The 19093-nt window shown below is 34.6% G+C and overlaps 1 protein-coding gene across 1 annotated transcript; it reads right to left on the bottom strand.

Annotated features, from left to right (window-relative positions):
* Positions 1 to 241: 241 nt before the first annotated feature.
* On the bottom strand, positions 242 to 15208 carry LOC114938995 (protein gooseberry). Its single transcript, XM_029313208.2, has 5 exons — positions 14769 to 15208; positions 9984 to 10122; positions 8940 to 9229; positions 2929 to 3327; positions 242 to 2708 (listed from the first exon to the last, which is right to left on the bottom strand). Exons 1-5 carry the CDS (start codon positions 14824 to 14826, stop codon positions 2128 to 2130), a joined length of 1467 nt encoding a protein of 488 aa, XP_029169041.1. The 5' UTR covers positions 14827 to 15208; the 3' UTR covers positions 242 to 2127.
* Positions 15209 to 19093: the final 3885 nt, after the last annotated feature.

Below are 19093 nucleotides of genomic sequence, written 5' to 3'. Positions count from 1 at the left end.
TCTGAATTTTTATTATAGTTTAAATAAAGTTAATTTTTTTGAAAATTTTCGTAATGTTTAAAAATATTAAAATTTCTTTAGACTGAACGATAAAATCATCGTTTGTTCATTTCTGAACAGAGTTTTAAAAAAAATTAATAATTGGATGTGTGATTTTTAAGAAAAAGATATGTAAAAAAAAAAAAACACGATTATACATATAAAACAGTGTTTTAAAAAGCTAAAGATTTTATCACTTCTTATATTGGTTAAACCAACTTATTACTTTAGAACTGCATGTATGAATATGTTAACATTTTTTGAGGCACTTAGATATATTTAGAAACTGTTTTATATAGCTTAAAATATTTGGGAAATTATTTTTTTTTGTTAAATAATAAAAAAAATTTTGAATATTTTAGTTATTTAGTCATCATTTCACGTTTTCTCAAGGAGAGTGCACTTTCCCCTTTAATTTGTATTCGCTAATTATTATTATTCATTAACCTACATATTATTCTAGTATTATATTATCCTTTATTCCTAAATTATTTTTAAAAATTTCATAACTAAACCTATCTAAAGTCTAATGTAAATTATTATAAGTAATTGAGAGACATGATAAAAAGAGCGTCTCGCATCAACTAACACGAGATGGGCATATATCCATACACAAGCTATCTAGTTGAAAATCTTGATTTTTCTGTGATTTCTCTCTTAATACTTTTTTTTTTATTTATTCTGGTTTTTGTGTCTTCTTTCTTTGTTTCTCTTCTTTATTTCGGTGATTTTTGGTACTTTCGACATTATCGATAATAATGATTTTAAATTAAGTAGGGCAATCGGTCTTATGTGAGCGATTGATATTGCAAAATTGTCAATTTAATTAAATAGTCAGTTTACTAGATAAGATATCGAATTTCAGTCTCTTTGAGATTTATCATGAGCGTAAGATACAAACAAACCGGCACGCATCTCAGTAATTTTTTTATGTATGTGTGATCTATAATTTTGTCATGATATATGTAAGCTCGCGCTTGTCATAGTCGGGATTATTGCGTCAGAAATTATGTTGTGGATGCTGGAATCGAATGATCGCGGTTTTTTTTTACCAAGAAATGCAATTACAAATATTGTATCACTTGTAATCTCTCTAACAAATTGAATTTTTGTCATTTTATATGTATAATAGGGTATGTACTTTATGAATTGAGTGTCACATCCCTAAATAATCGAACTCCTTGATTTTGCAAGAACTTGTATCAGTATTAGAGTTCGAACTAAGATCTTCTGTCAGTATATTTTATTCGATTTCGAACTTCTTTGCCAATTATCACACTCGTGCGACCGGCGACTCGACCGTTCGAGTATTAAATAATATTAATCTTATTACGAACTTTGTCATTCTCTCGTGCGACTTATTTTTAAATAAATTAAGGACTTATAATCATTTTGTAATTTTCTGCTCTATGTTCGAGCAGTATTACATAAATGTTTATTAAGTGCACTGTATATTATTTTGCATGTGCAGACATCTCGTTTACGTTCTCTTTCTCTCTTTCTGATTAACAATAAATCAGACTATTGAAAACTGAATTTTATTGTTTCCGACGCTTGCTTAGTATGTGTCATTAAATAATAAATATCAGTAGCAGTAACAAACTACGGATTCTTGATTTTTTTATGACACACACACACACATGTATATATATATACACAAAGATGTACATCCGACCTTCTAGCTTTTGCGTGGTACACCTTGATTAAAAAATACCGACGGTACCGCAAATTCGATGATTCAAGTAATTCAGTAGTTTGGAAAATTCTTAACGAAAGAAAATTTAAATGCTATTTGTTTAATTACATTTGTTTTTAAATCTTGAGCAGTTATAAAAATATGCAATTAAGAAATTTCATTTTAAGAATTTGATGTAATTTTGACCTAATTTTGAAAATAGTCGCCAAAATCAAAATCAGAACTGTCAAATAAGATGCACATCATGTCCTATAATTTTGAGCTCACAGATATCTTTGAAAAATAAATTTTGAAATATCAAAGCTTTCTGGAGGGACTTACTTCTTTGTGGTCTGATTTGGTCGCACTCTCAAAGTCACGCCCGTCTCATGCAAAATTCGTTTTCACACTTCTCAGTACCAGTATTGCGGCGCAGGCCTGGGCGGTTGAAAGTTCTGCGCCGTATAATGACTGGTGAAAGTACCATAAGTGTGAGGTTGCTGTAAATTGGATGGCGGACTCGGGAGATTCACTCTACCGCTGTTAGCGGTGATCGCAAGATTCCATGACGTCGGTGTTGCTCCATGACTGGTCTGTTGTTGCGCTTGTTGCTGCTGCTGCTGTTGTTGTTGTTGTTGCTGCTGCTGTTGCTGTTGGGCGGGTGAAACCGAACTGATTGGCAGCTCCGACGAGGTCAATTGATCAGAAGCGGAGTTCGAGTTGCCAGAATTCGGTCCCATCATAGTGATGAGAGGACTCGGGGCTGGCAGCTGATGACCGCTTGTTTGCTGATAGCTGGATGAAGTGGAGGTCGCCTGATGAGCCATGTGAGTCGTCGTGGATGTGGTCGACGGAAGCATCGGGCTAGGATAAGTAACTGTGGCCGGGAAACTGTAAGCCGGAGTCGAGCCGATGGACGAAGTAAGCCGCGCCGCAGAATCCGTCGCCAATTGATGAGACATTGGTGCGTGATGGGATGAGTACAATTCTGGAACTTACATAGAATTTAAAGCATATAGTAATTATGTCACGCCTTTATCATATTTTTTACTGCCAAGTCAAATTAAGACGAAAAATGTATTGATATTTAAAGGCCTTGTAAAAATATTTTCTAATCTTTTTTTTATAAATCTGCGTGTAAATGTATGTTAAATATTTTAGTTGAAACTTCCGTGTTATTGAGACAAAACAATCACTATTATATTTAAGCTTACCTTGACTGGAAGCGAACGCTGCATCGGACAGACTCTGCCCATGAGGATGACCCGGTGGCACCGTCGCTCCAGGATGCGGATGAGGTGGCGCTGACGAATGAAGAACGTACGAGGGAGCCGGATATGCCACGGAACTAACAAATCCAGTTGAGGTCGAAGAAATATGTTTTCTCAATCTAGCTCTTCTATTGCTGAACCACACTTGAATTCTAGCCTCCGACAGCTTGGTCCTTTGGGCAAGTTCCTCTCTAGTGTAAATGTCGGGATATTGAGTTCTCTCGAAGGCTCGTTCCAACTCGTCCAACTGGTGGGCCGTGAAGGTCGTCCTGCTCCGACGTTGTTTTCTCTTCAATTGAAGTCCCGGTTCGCTGTCACAATCGGATCCGGAACTCGTTTTCCCTGAAAAAATTTTGCATTACTGAATAAATAAATAAATAAATAAATATAGATTTTTGTTACAGTACTACAATAAGACATCTTTACTGAATACGGAGTTTACAGTTGAAAATGATCACGAAATCCAGCGGCCGATTGGAAATCTTTTTTATGATATAATCGTGCAACTTTGCAATAATTTTGCTGATATCCTCAAAATTATATCGAAAATTTTTAATGGTATAATTCTGTCAATACAAATTCAATCACTACAGGACTAAAGCGCAAGTAATTAGTCAGAAGTCAGAATTACACTAATTGTCTCAAAAAAATTGTGTCTATTCTAATACTAAGTATGTCGTGTTTGTAAAGAGGGATGCCGGACATTATTTGTTCACAATGTTAATAAATTTCTAACGAGTTGAAAAATGTACTCGTTTAGTTAAGGTAAATTTTGAATAACTTTAAATAAGTTTGGAAGACCTACATATTATAAATTAAGAAACTCATTTTACGAAATGAGTTACGTTTAGCCAAAAAAAAGTTTAATTAAAAATATTTGCTCATCGTAAGTTGTCCCTTCTGAACTAGAATAAAGTTTATCTAAAATATGTTTTCAAATAAAAAATTATTTGAGAGATATAATCGTGTAGAAAAAGAGATTAAAATGAGATATTCTGTATATAATATATCCTACACATATATATATATATATGAAGGATATATATATATATATATATATATATATATATATATATATATCCTTCATATATTTCATATGTGCTCTCCTTTTGAAAGAATTGTTAATAAATATAACTTTATTTTTTATTTTAATTTACAATACGATTTGCTCATTGTTTGCTACGATTAGAAACTTCCTCAAACAATACGATGCTGTAGTTTTACCGAGCTCAAGGTCAATGAGAAGATTGCGCGATTAGGCCATGAAATAATTACGAAACACTCATTGTCAGTGATTAGCTTTCGAGCGACAAAGAAATCTCATAAAACAATTATACGTGACGTGATGTACGAGTGACAAAACGCAGTTCGCCTCGTTCAATAAAAACGACCAGCAGCAGTGGGAGGGAAAGGTAGGTGGGTCGAGGGAGATCGGGTGTAAACACGTTGATCCTAAATCAAGTGTGAAATAAGCACCTGGTCCCTAATTCACGCGGTGCTTTTTAACGTTGGCGCGCGATATGGATTTGATTCTCCAAAAACAAAACTGCGAACCATTGATGAGAAGCTATATTTACGAAAATGCAGGTGACTGCGCCGTTTGATTGCAAGTAACGGAGAACAAAATATGCATTAAAGCATAGCTTAATTCAATTAATTTCAAAAATTATTTGATTAATTTATCGGAAGAAATATACGATAAAAAAACTGTATATTTTTATATTACATTTTTATAGCACAAAAATACGAGATATTTTCTTAAATTGCAGCGCGCGCATTGTAGAATGCGTCCGACTTAAGTTCTGAAAATAGGCATTCCTTTGCCATTTCCTTTCATCGCGAGGAACTTGATGCGATGAGCACGTGACACGCAGACGAAGCCCAAGACAAGACGGGGGAGGAACTTTTTGTTTCCGCGTGCGGACCCGCGATCCGTCGCGATGCACGTCGTCGTGTTTTCGGGAGTTCGAGTCCGCGACTAATCGGGCGACGACGCCTGACGCCGCGACGGGCCGCGTTAATGCAAATTCGACACGCGCTCTATTCCCGGCCCGTCGTCGTATTCCTTTTCTCTCCACCATCGGATTATTTCATTTTTTTTCTTTCTCTCTCTCTCTCTCATCAAGTTTCACAAATCCACCGACACCTATCCGCATGCGGATGAAAATAGTACGGACGACGGTGGCCCAGCAGGCTTGATCGTACCACGTTCACGTGCGATCAGAAATAGCCTCGACAATAACTATGCCGCCGCAGGAGTTCGTAGGTAAGTAGATGAGTAATTACTTTCTTCCAAAATACGAAGGCGAAAATGGCGAACGCGGCTAGACCTCTCTGATACAGGTAGACGTTCGAGAATTTCCGGTTTTAAAGACTACGACTTACAATAGTGTATTCTTATATTTTTCATCTGTTAAAAACTTTTTTGTACAGGTACATTATTTTTCTATGACGTTTTATAAAAATAGTATTTTTGTGACAAAGGCGTAAATATGTTTTATGGTAATGGGGAAATGTTCCTTTTAAATGCAAATGAAAGTGCTGCGTGTGATGACGTATTTACGTTCTAGTACCGGTCGCACGAACCTGGCAATTATTTATTCCGCGGCTAATACCCGGTTCCGAAAACTTCGAGAAACCCCAGTCGGGCTGTGGACGCTTAGCTTCGCGAAGTATATAATTTCTTCTCTGATTTTTGAGATTCGCCTGGATTTACGCGCAACATCGATAAAAACTTGCAACGTAAAAATCCTGCGAAAAACTTATCTCTATCGAATAAGATTAATTCATATGCATATTCACATAATTTAACGCCATCCTTGCCGCGATGATCTTGAGATCAGTTATTAGGTCGATATGATTCGCCTGAAGAATGTTCTCTAAAAAAAAGAAGATTGCATGATCAAATAGATATTGCAGTCAGAAATGTGAAATTATATAAACGTGCAACAAGAAAGAAACAAATTTGAAAATTTCTTCTTTGCCCAAAGATTTCACACTGAAGACTTAGCAAGTAATCGTAAGAGAGTGTGAAAATTAATAAAGAAAAAAACTTGAAGACCTATCTCGAGATAAATCGAATGATAAAATTGCATAGTAAGATTGACGTTTTATTCAATTTATTCGCATGCATTTTACACACACATTTTTAAAATGTGTCAATTTGTATTTTTTAATTATTTCAAGCAATTCACATTTATTTTAATAAACGGAATACACCGATTAGGCCGTGTAATAATACGCGAAATTAATCATTTACTTTTCCCGTCCAATTGGTCCCTCAACTTATACCATGTGACACGTTTCACATGATGCGAGAAAAACAATCCGACACGTTTGCCAAACAAAGGCGTCACTTCATCTCGACAGCTCTGGTAATTCGACTCGTACACTTCGCGCGCGAGTATTTAATAGATGGTGTCCCTTTTCGTTTCTCACCCCTCTGCTAGGTCGTGTGTTATTTTTGCCCTGGTTTCTTTATTTTTTTCGACAAGCGCCCGACCGTCAGAACGATCGATTTACAGACGCATGAATCCTCCTTCCTCTCTTTCTAACTACATGATCCCTTTTATCTTTGCCGACTTGAGGTTTCTCAGACCATAGAAAAGATCTACGTTAATACACATTTCATTTGTCTTGTCATGTGAGAAGCAAACCTTTCCTCTCTCTCCTACCTCGCCGAGGCGCCAATTTGGATTCCGTGAGAATTTTTCTAAAACGTGTTAGGCGCCGTAAATAGCCATTAAATAGTGCTCATTTATTTAGATTTTTAGATTTTTTTGCAAGGGATGGCATTCATTTATTAACATCTATCATTTTCTATAGTGATCTAAAGCAGTAGATTCTTTTTAGTGTGAACTCTGCATTATCTCAATTAATTACAAAAAATTTCAAAATTTATATTCCGCTCAATATGTCATTATCATAAAAATTAAACATATTTGTTGCATTTAAATCTGCTTCGTATTTGTGCACAAAATTTATACTTGACGTGTTTAAAAGGCCCAAAAGCTTAATGAGGTTTTTACTTATCGAATTAATATATATTTTATTTTATAATTTTTTAAATATGTATCTATTTTTGCTAAATCTTTTTAATATCAATTTATTATAAAAAAATGTTCTATTCATCGGCATGCATATAAAAAATGTCGGAAATAATATTTTCGACGCTTTTCTCGCTTTCAACCTCGCCACGATCGTGCCGAAAATGCCGAAGAATCCTGATTCATCCGGCGCGGCGAGTCGGTAGACGCGCGTCCTTCATCGGCCGTCGATTTTCTCGAGGACGATCGATTCTTACACGCGAATAAGGCCCACATCTCGCGCGCGGTCTCCCGTACACACGTGGGCATGTACCGGGCGGCGAGAAAATTACAGAGCCCAGCCGTGCCGGCTACCGGAGGAAAGGCCGATCTGATGGACGGGGAAACCGGTAATTTCCGAGACCGAGAAACGCAGGAGCGGCCGATTAATACGCGAGCATTTAATTTACTCATTCATACCGTTACTCGAGCGAGCGTGGGTCCCACATGGTGGTCCGCCACCGTGTGGGCCAGGTGATGAAACGTTCCAAGAGAGGAACTTCCCTTCGCTACGCGAGATCGCCTTCATATTAGTATTCTAAAACTCCGGTGGGTTCAAATAGGTCAACGGTGGGTGTTTATTTGCTTCGGCAAGTGTAATCGCAAAACTATAAATAATGTCACAAAAACTATAAATTACGATTAATAGAATATAGATATTGTGTAAAAGAATAATAGACCGGTATGTAGTCGTTTAATGGCAAGGTAAGAAAAATGAGCCAACCGGTTTATGAGCTTATCCTTTAACTCCTCATCCTTTTAGCGAGAATATTTGCAGGCAGTTTCTTACAGAAAATTTTGTAAAAATAAATTACTCTGGATAATAAATTGTTAACAAATTGCACACTAAGTTTTGTTAAAAGCTGCAGCAGACTTTAAAGGAATATAATATTACACAATAAAAAGGCGTCTGTCTTTGCAATATTTTTCAACAATGCTTTTGTTTGAGAAATAGCCGACTCCAAACAATGCCAAAGGGGTATTCTAAAGGGGTAGTAAACTTTCACACGTAGAGAGATAAATTTAAAAAGACATTCTTTTCAAAAATTTCTTTGCTTCTTGTGTGCTTGTCTTTTACGGTCGCAATAGCGCCCGATGTCATTTTTGTGAAATCTTGCGTATCTCTGCAGAAACTTGGTGCGTACATACAAAAAAAACGTAAGAAATGGCTGATTCAATTTTAACAGGCGTCGCGTAACGAGCGGCCACGGTCCGCTTATGCGAGCCCCGATGTCGTTATAATCCAATTCCGTGCAAGGATACTCGGACTGATTCGCCGATTCGCTCGACGATCATCAATCTCCGTTAGGACGCGAACCGCGAGAAGAGAAACTCGGCCAGTCGAGAGAGGGTGAACTCTCCCCTTCGAGAAATTCGCCGCCGCCATTAGTTGATTCGAGAAATTTCGAAGAAAGAAGTATCTGTCTCGGGGTAGTAACCGCGCGATAGTAATACGAAGAATAAATTGTTTGATGGTTAAGTTTAAAATAGAAATCAGCGTCATCATATACGCAATTAAAATATTTTGTAGAAAAGATTAGAGATATTTGTATCATAGAATATTTTGGAACTAATACACCCGTAACACAACATACAAATTTTTAACTTCAATTCGCATTGTCAAAGATTTCTAATAAGAAGAGGTCTAATTAATTTATCGATAAACATTTATGCAAAGCTATATACATTATAAAATAATGATTTTTTCCCCTTATCCGACTAAAAAAGATCCAGCTATTGAACACTAAATTTGTTTGTTAATTGCTACATTAATAACGATTCGCGTTCTATATTGCATTCTAACCCGTTACAAATAATTCTTAATTTCGAAGAAGCGAAATAGCAAGACTGCTATTTGGAATCTCTCACCGTCGCCAAGTTTGACGTCGTCTTCGGGATCGCGACCCCTGAGTAGTCGAGAAATCGCGGACACACTCGGCGCGCTGGTCCGGTCACAGATACCCTCCTTGATAAGCCGATCTCTAATTTCCCACGAAAACATACCCGGGTTGTCACGCTTGTACTCTTCAATCCTTGCTTCCACTTCTGGCGTAGCCACGCGGGGTTTGCTTCCACCGATGACGCCAGGTCTGATGCTACCAGTTTCCTGATAGCGGTTTAGAATCTTCGATACGCATCCATGGGACACTCTTAATTGTCTGTCCTCAATGAGATAATAGATTAATTCAATTCTGATAATCATTCGATCAGAGTTTTTATTTTATTTTAGAAAAGTATTGTGGAAAGAAGAGAATTATTCTCACAGAAAGATCTCCGATGAAAATTCTCTCTTTTTTCACAATAAGCAAAATTAATTTACAACATATTCATAGACAGGGTGTACAAAAAAGGTGGTACCAAATTTTAGGAGTATGTATAGTACTCGTAAACATAATCCAAAAAGTCTAATATTTCTCATTTCAAGTATGCATTGTATGATATATATTTATTTACACGCAATCGCTCGTCTCTTACGAGTTTCTAAGGTCGATTACCATTATTTTGTTTAATTTTGAAACAATAATTATCGAATTTTTGAGTTGTTTGAGAAATGACTAATTTTTATACATATATTTTTATACTAATTTTTATTCATTTCATGTATGATAGAGCAAATTGCAATCCTACAAAAGCAGTAGATTCACTATAGATTGATTTTATGTAATAACAGGAATGTGTGTGTATATAACTCGAATAAATAATTTTTGGACTATATACTCTTGTTAAAACTTTTTGGTTTACTTTTACGAATATTACACATTTCTAAAATTTGGTATCACCTTTTTTTGAATACCCTGTGAAAAGTGGAAAATAATAATTACTTTCCGGATTTCAAAAATTTACTGGCTCTACTTTTCTCAAAATTTTTAGAATTTTATTTTAGGATTTCAGAAATATATTATTTTGCACTACCTCGATATAACGCAAGGTCTGACCCCTGATGCGGCCATCTCGACAATTTTGAGCCGGATGTGATTAGGTAACGGACGTCCATTGATGAAGACCCCGCCGAGCTGATTTACGCGCCCCTGGCCCGGTATCGAGCCTAACTCTGCAAAAAGCAATAGTTTGCTTCATTCATAGTTTTCTCGAAGCTGACAAACTTTTTACATATATTAATTCGACCGTAGTAATAATTATTATACTCTCTACGAAATCATTTCTACCCTCATCATTTCTTCTCATTCTGATCGTAGATTGAGAAATCGTCCTTCGGACGGTTTTGATTTCCGAACCGACCGGAAGTGGCCGAGTTAGGAGGAAGGGGCAGCGATTATTGGACGGCGTATAAAGAGGGCAACCTGGATTTATCGCTTGTACTGCGTGCTTGATTCGACTTATTTCTCTCTTTCTCTCGAAGAAAAGTGTGTGCGAGAGAGAGAGAGAGAGAAAGAGAATTATAAGCGCGGATAGAGCGACAACGCCGCAACTATCGATAAATCCAATAAATCCCGGCGCGGTTTTACGACGCACAACAATGATAGCGTATAATTTGCTTAGCTTATATTTAATTTCGCGTTACACGACGACGACGATCTCGATTACCGATCTAAAGAAAGAGGAACGTGCGGGCTCTAGGAAATAGAGTTGTTGCGACTTTTACTGCCGGCACCGAGAAAGGTGATTCAAGACGCAGCGAATATTTAATGCAAATTTTACAAGTATGAAATAATATATGCGATGTATATTATATATTGATGTACGTTATGTGAATTAAAAGAGATAATGTGCACTGTAATTAATTTTTCATCGCGTTTAAAAATTATTCCACATTCTCGAGCGCCAATATTTTGAGATACGAACTGCATTCTCTTTCTCTCTCATCAGAGTTTCAGAGCACAATCGCCAAGAATAATTGCTGTAATAACGAATGAGCTGTACGATTAGATGGGCAAAAAAGAGACGCGCAATAGCACGTTCGATGTTTAAAGAAAAACGCGCTCGCTCTTACGAGACCCGATATAATCGACGAAAAAATGGGAATCTCAATGACAGCTCAACGAAAAATCCGATCATCCAGGCGAGACGACGATCAGCCTTTTCCTTCATATAAAACGGCAATATCTTATTGTTACGAGTATTTATTAGAGTTACGACACGTTATGTGTATTGTTAATGTAAGCGACTTATTATAATTATATATATATATATATATATATATATATATATATCACTTATTTATAAAAATCTATTTAAATCAATATTCTAAAAGAGTGCACACTTATGTAAAACGTGACGTCGATTTGTATATCGTATGCAAAAGTTATGTATAAAAGAGTTTACTCTTCTATAGACAAGAGTGTGAGATTTAGACTATGTATACAAATATATGAATAATAGATAAATATATGAAATACGCAATGAATAATAGATTAGGTTTTAAATAATTTATTTAATAATAAATATATTTTGTGTACTTACTATAGTGCTTCTTTTTTTATAATACAATAAAAAACTAAAATTTGAATTAACTGTTCTACGAACATAATAAGAAATAATATCACACGAGACATATGAACAAGAAAAATAAATTATTTACAATTTTCATCTTCGGAAATATGTACAATAAATTTTTGTTTAGTTTATATATGTATATATATATATATATATATATATATATATATACAAACATAGTCTCTTGTAACCTTGTTATTATTTTTCATTATGTATGTCTTCGCGTTTAAGAGTTCAACTTAAATTTTAGTTTCTTGTAATATTAAAAATTATGTACGGTTGCAAAAGCATTAATAAATGCGGAAGTGTTCAAACGCAAGTATATTTAATTGCTAAATAAAATATATTTAAAACCTAATCCGTTGCTCAATTTCTTATTCATTAAAATTATTGACAATATAATGAGATAATAGATTTCGATTTCAAATTGTAATAATAATAAAATATAAATTAATAATTATTGCAAGTCAAAATCGGAAAATAATATACACAATCGTATAATCCGTATAGAGTATGGAGATACGTAAAAAGATTAGAAAATGAGAAATATCTCATTATAAAGATTAGATATATATTTTTGTCTTAAAGTTTCCTTAAAAGCAAAAATATAAATATTATATATACATCTGCAATCATTGTGCTAATAATCGATACGACATAAATATTATTCGAGTTAGTGATTAATTCAAATGATGCAGATTAAATTAACTTGGTGATTTTTAATACTTTTATTTTAATTGTTGAATTATTTTAGCTTGTTGCAAGATAGAAGCGGATGATTGATTTTGCAGCTTTCACTTTTCTAATCCGGATGCAAAATGTTATACCCTTTAAAGATCTGTGTAAGCAAAACGCAATTAATTTCCAATAAAATGATTCGATCGTAATTTTTCGTAACAAGAAAGTTAATATGCATTATTGTACTTTCACATTTTATGCCAGTTCGGAAAAAATAAGAAAATAATCGGCACTGCCGTTTATCGTCGAAAGACGTAGAGAAACGCGACGAAGTTATGGTCGCACGCTTTCGTTTATAATTAAACGCATTTCCGCGTAAGACAAAAGACAGATAAAACACTTTGTCGCGTAAAACAAAGGATAGGTAAACAGGCTTCGACTAATCCAGTTCGCAAAAAGCATTTGCGGAAAAAGGAAACCGCTATTCGATTGCGCAAAGAATACGGTTGCATAATCGCAGCCATGCATCACCGCGGGTGCAACCGACGTTCACCGAAAAAGCGTGCACCGATGGCGATCGCTCTCGTTTCTACGAAATAACTCGTGATTTAATCGATCGTTCGTAATTGACAAATGAGAGTTTACGGAGACTCTATTAACTCGCCAAGTTCTCAATGTTTTTCAAATAATTCTAATTTTAATTTAAATCACGCTTTGAAAAACGAGAATAAAACCCTCGTTTTTTCGCAAAAGAAAAAAAAAACAGCAGCGCGACTCATAAATCATTATAATGATAGAATTATGAAGTAAGAGGTCTTACGTTCTATCCAAGATAAAATAATTAACGACCATCATTGAAGACTTTTTTTGCGGTGATTTTACGGAAGCGCATTCGCTGAACTGCTAATCGCCCGCCATCATTTACCACCGTGATTTCCGCGAATGCAGGCTTTCGCATCTAGTTTCCAACTGGTAAATCATCAAGCAACTAATTATTCATGCTAATTACACTCAAAAACATCATGCCCTTCGACACTGACAAATCGGATTTATGAATGACAACGGACAATGATTAAATATACTGACAGCTATCCTTCGGAGCATAAAATTGTATAGAAAACTTTCTTTGACCTGAGATCTTTTCATTTTATTCTTTTTTCTAGCAAACTTAGCACCATTTGGACCTGACTATAAGTTAAATTTATGACTAATAAATAAGTCGACAAAAAAAGTCAAGGAAAATCACTTCTAACACATTTTCACAATCTTAATTATTTTTAAAAAAGCAAATATTAAAAATGTGTATAAAAGTATAATTACTTTAATTATTATAGAATAAATTTTTATAACACAATTACTTTTAAATATAAAGTGCAATATTTTTAATTATTTTATAATATTGTATAATGATATTTCTCAGAAAATTTGAATGATAATTGAACAACATTGATCGAATAATACCAAAGAAAACAGTACAATAAACATAAATAATGTCTATAAATAGACAGAAGAAAATATATAATAAATATATAAATATAACAGTATTCAATTGTAAAAATATAATATTAAAAATAGCTGTATTATGACTAGTTGACAAAGAAATGTCACATGGTTCTATTTATGAGAAATTTCGACAAATTATATAAAAATTTGCTTAATATTGATATATGTATCAATAATAAAACATATTTATAATTATTATTATTATTATTATTATCAATTCTTCAAAAGAATATTGATGATAAAGAAACCTGATGCTGTGCAAATGATAAATAAGTGTGAAAAATAAATCAAAAGAGATAAATAGTTTTCTTTTTTTCATCTACTATTGGTCTTGAGGAAAATACTTTATAATTTATGTCATTTTTAATAATGTTTCATAAAATATTCACGTCAATTCAAAACAGATACAATAATTGTAATAAATCGGACAAGATTTCGTGATAAAAAGTGTAACATTAATATATCTCGCAGATTTTTGCAGAATCCGCATAACTTATTACTCCAAAAGGATTGCTCCAAAAGGATTTTCATCACTTTAACTAATTGGTTTGTATCAGCTTTAATTTCATGATGCCAAATTTGTTCAGAATAGAATAAGAACCTGAACTGATGGATTCGTTGTAGGTTTCATTTAGAAACTCTAATGGTTCTTTTCTGAAAGAATTTTTAACGCATTCGACTTGTTGACTCTATCTGACTTCTATTCACGACTGTATTCAACTTTGAGTTGAGTCGGATCCATTGGATCCATGATAATTTATTATATATTAGTCGTGATTTTTGAAGTCTTGTTTAGATTCAAAAATATTACTTGAACAATGTTTGTGGATAGATAAAAGATAAAGTAAAATAATCTGGATCGTATATAAAATCATCTCGTAAATTTCAAGTTTACAAATAATTTTAGATAACTAGCAACAAGAAAAACACAAAAATATTACTTGAACAATGTTTGTGGATAGATAAAAGATAAAGTAAAATAATCTGGATCGTATATAAAATCATCTCGTAAATTTCAAGTTTACAAATAATTTTAGATAACTAGCAACAAGAAAAACATACCTTGAAAGGGATATCCAGTGAAACATGGTCGCATCATCGGAAAGTTTGTCGTAACCATCTCAACCGAGTCGAGCCACCACGAGGTACTCCGGTCCTTTCGGATAATGATAAATTTCACTAGGGTATTTCACTGAATCTTCCATGAAAACTTCCGTTCTACTTATTCCACTTAGTCCCGCGATTCACCCGACGATCATGTAAAAAATGTATATATAAGCAAGCACAAATGATCTATCTATCGAAAATTCGACACGCGACAGACTAGCCCATCGCAGCCATTCAGTTTCAAGCACCTAGGTCATTGTTTGAGCTGAAGGTCATTGATTGGAACCATTGACTTGATCTCTTCTCGATTTCTCAACGATTTGACCTGATCTGTGACATAGAACGGTCGTGTACACTTACTTTTGCGAAATTAATAAGAGACAGATCTCTACCGATCGGTGAGCTGATCGTGACTAAACGTCCCGGGGATGGAGCGTTGGGGTAACTAACGGCTAAGCAACTCCCACCAGTTACAACATCAAGTAAGTCTGGCCTGTCTGGCGATACTCTGGTTGGGGTACGAGCGGCACGAGAAAGCCGACAGGGGAGATCAAATCTTGCTTCTTGAATACACTGGTGCTCAACGTTAACCAATCGTGGCACTGGAAGACTTTCTACCACGCCTCTGATTCACGCCCCAACCAGATGGGCACCTTGGCTGATTTTATTGCCATGCTTTTACGAGCACGCACCATGCTTACATACAGCTCGTTATTCTCTAAGTGCGACCCCGCAAGTTAAACCTTCTGTTCCGAGGTCTCGCTGTGGTCACTGGAGATCTTATAGCCGTTTAATTGCGATTCGAAAAGTACATAGATAATTTTAGGGGTAAGTATAGACATTATCGAGGGTTTTCTACGAAAAGAAATTGCCGGTGGATGAGCTTAGGTAAAATCAAAAATAAAAACTTGCACAGTTTTCGAGAAGAACACGATAATAAAAATAAACTATTAATATTCTATCTGTCCTTAAATATGAAGTAGAATGGTTTTCAAATGTGTTTTCAGAGAAAAATTTAATATTTAAAATGACGAATTTGAAAAAAATAAATAACATACTTTATTTTATTTTTATTTTATTCTTGGAAAATAATTAATAATAATTGCAAGAGTTGTATTCCATATTTCAAAGACGAAAATTTTCTCTGCAATAATTTTTAATACTATACATAGCAATATAGATTTATTTTTAAAGTTATAACTGTAGAGATTTTTTTTTGAATTGATAAATAAATAAATATAAAGAAAAGTATATTACTGAAATATAACAAACGTAAACAGCTAACGACTTAATTCCAAACATAGCATCATTCCAACTGTTTTCAGTTAGACGGTGTTCATAAGACTCAATTAAATTTTTCAGGACAAATCTCTGTTTGTAGAGCGCGCAATTAAGGTAATGGGAGAAAACCGTCGTGATCTTCTCGTCGCCAGTTCTATGCGGCGTCATCGCTCGAGCACAGATTGTGCGTTTCTTGCGCGTTTTCAAGCTACGTAAAGCGATTTAGCGCAAATCGCTGGCGCGAGGCGCGTAGAGTTTACCTAATCTCCAGTGTCAGCTGTTCACGCATGATTGCGAATTACTCCAGGATTCGCGCTTTTTTTCCTCTCATCCAGGGGGCCTCCATTCCGTGCTATCGGGGAAATGACGATGCATGATTGAAAAGAGGATGCGACACAATAGGCGCGACGGTGACGTGAAATAGTGATCGATCGTTGATTTCCCTTAGTAATTAATCGCTTTAAATAATGACAATGTCCCGAATCCATTTCAACAATATATTTAACAAAATATTTATTAATCCAACGTGGAAATATTCTTTATGTCTTCTTTATATGCAAACGAGAAAAAAATCTATATAAAAACACAAAATTTAGTATAATACTTTTACAATTTAATTACAGAGAGTAAATATAAAGCACTTTATCTAGGAAATTGTCTGTTTTAATAAAGTACTGCCATTGTGCAGAAATTTCAAGTCAGTTATATTAAAAGTTGTTTCCGAATATTTTTTTACAATTCTAAAAAAAAAAAAACAATTTTACCCTTATACAATTTTTTGGCAAAAGGGGTATTTTACGAAAAGTGTATATGAATACATCTTTTATCAATTATGTCTGCGATATAAATCAAATATAAAATAATATTTTCATTTAAAGGATGAAAATAATAAATAATCTTTTCATTTAAAGAATGAAAATAATAAATAATCTTTTCATTTAAAGAATGAAAATAATAAATAATCTTTTCATTTAAAGAATGAAAACTTGACGCGTCCTTGAAGCACTCCTCCGCAATAGTCTAACGTGACTGCCAATTGGTAAAACCATAGTCTAAAAGTAAATTCTGTTCACGGAAGTTCTACAAGCTATAGAGACATCAAGCAGTTTATTTTGTCAGCCCCGCGCGACGGGAAGCCTCGTTTTGACTCTATACCTGCACGTTAGGTCCTCATAGTGTACAGATATATTTATCTACAATTTCAGGATAGAGATGACTTCGAATACTCTATAAAAATTCCCGCAGAACGATATGCATCCCAGCCAGAAATTACTGATCAAATTGACGACGAATCGATGTTGATTTGACATCGATTTATCAAATCGCCGTCGATTCGATATGATTTCTGGCTGGGGTCACTTTTAACTAATTTTCTGTCTATGGCAAGAAAGAAAGAAAGTGGATAAAAACGATAATAAACATTGATGAAGCATAAACAAGAACTTCATATTGAATCATTCGCGTCAAAATTGAGCAACATTTTTTTACTTTAATATTATTTCTTGGTCGTTCAAGCTGTAGAATGTGAATCAAGATCTGTCAGAAATCGCCGCCTTACTAGTTTTCGGAAACGATAGATCACTATTCATTACTTTTTTCAGTAATAAATAATGTTGGGTAGTATCTAATACATGTATCTATAGGTACAGTAACTAGCTAAAAAAAATTTTGTGTATCCTGAGTCTGATAAAAAAAAATCTGTGATAACTTCAAATTGATCTATTTCCAGATGCAAAACATGTCTCTAAATTCCTTTTTTTAGATATCTTTGCAGATACAGTTGCAGATATTTTTTTTGAATAGCCGAATTCTTTCAATTTTTAAAAGGCAAGTGATAACACCGGTTGAGCGACTATTAGTCAAATTTTAGTACCATGACGAAATCGTATCTGTATCTGTATCGAGATACATTTTAAATGTATCTTACCCATCACTGGTAATAGAATTATATTTTATAATTTGAAAAATAGAATATAGGTATATGTGTGAAGTAAAAAGAATATTAATTAATTCCAATACAATCGCCAAAAAATCTTCTGTTCGGTTCAATAATTTCACGTGACAAAAAGGCAGCGTATCGAGTGTGTCGGGACGGTGATGACGATCCGGGTATGTAAAAAGGCGATCGGCTGGTATACGCGGGCGTGAAAGAGGAACGATATATATCGCTCTCTGATGAGCCAGCGAAAGAGGGGCGGAGGCGAGAAGCCGCAAACAGATGCAAATTGCACCTCGGGACTTGATCCGCCTACCTGACAACGCGGACAGTAGTGACGTAGACCGTTACGCCGTAAATAATCTACCCCTTCCGAGCACATTCAACCCCTTCTTCTTCTTCGTCTTCTTTTACCTTTTCTTCTTTCGTCGCTTCCGTGCTCTTCCGTCTTCTCGTATGACAACGATGCCACTAGGTGGGCGGTGGCTCAATGTGTATAAATAAGAGATCATAAATATGTAGCAACTCTCGTTTGGACCATACTAAAATACAGTTCGAACATGACCCAGGATTTAAGACGATTTTAGAACGTATGTTTGCTCGGGTTTTAATTTTTGTGGTCAAAACGCTCATTGTTCAATCGAATTTATATTCTTTGATTTGTGACTTCGATGCTGATTGTATACTCGTATATTATTGACATATTCTGTCAAGACAACTATTCCTTCAGATAGCTGATTATGAGTAAATTTAGATGGATTATTTTTCAAGAATTTTTAAATAAATTTAATTTCAATAAATTGTTATTATTTTAGTAATAATTATATGTATAATTGTATTATTTTGCAATATAAATAATTTAAAGAATTGTTGACCAGTCACAAATATAGATGAAAATGATATCAAATACTCGTATTGATAGTTTAATAATATTTGAAGGCCGCTAGAATATTGTCGACTTTTCCTAGCGTAACTAGGAAGATCACGCAAATCATCTTGCATGTGTCGGATCATTAATAGCCAATTAATTAGTCTGTCAGGCGATGTGTCTCCCGACTGCGAG

This window comes from Nylanderia fulva, unplaced genomic scaffold, assembly GCF_048542155.1.
Source record: "Nylanderia fulva isolate GAGA-0341 unplaced genomic scaffold, ASM4854215v1 Scaffold26, whole genome shotgun sequence".
NCBI classification, from domain to species: Eukaryota; Metazoa; Arthropoda; class Insecta; order Hymenoptera; family Formicidae; genus Nylanderia; species Nylanderia fulva.
Note: the sequence above shows the minus strand (reverse complement) of the source record. Positions and strands in the feature narration are given on the sequence as shown.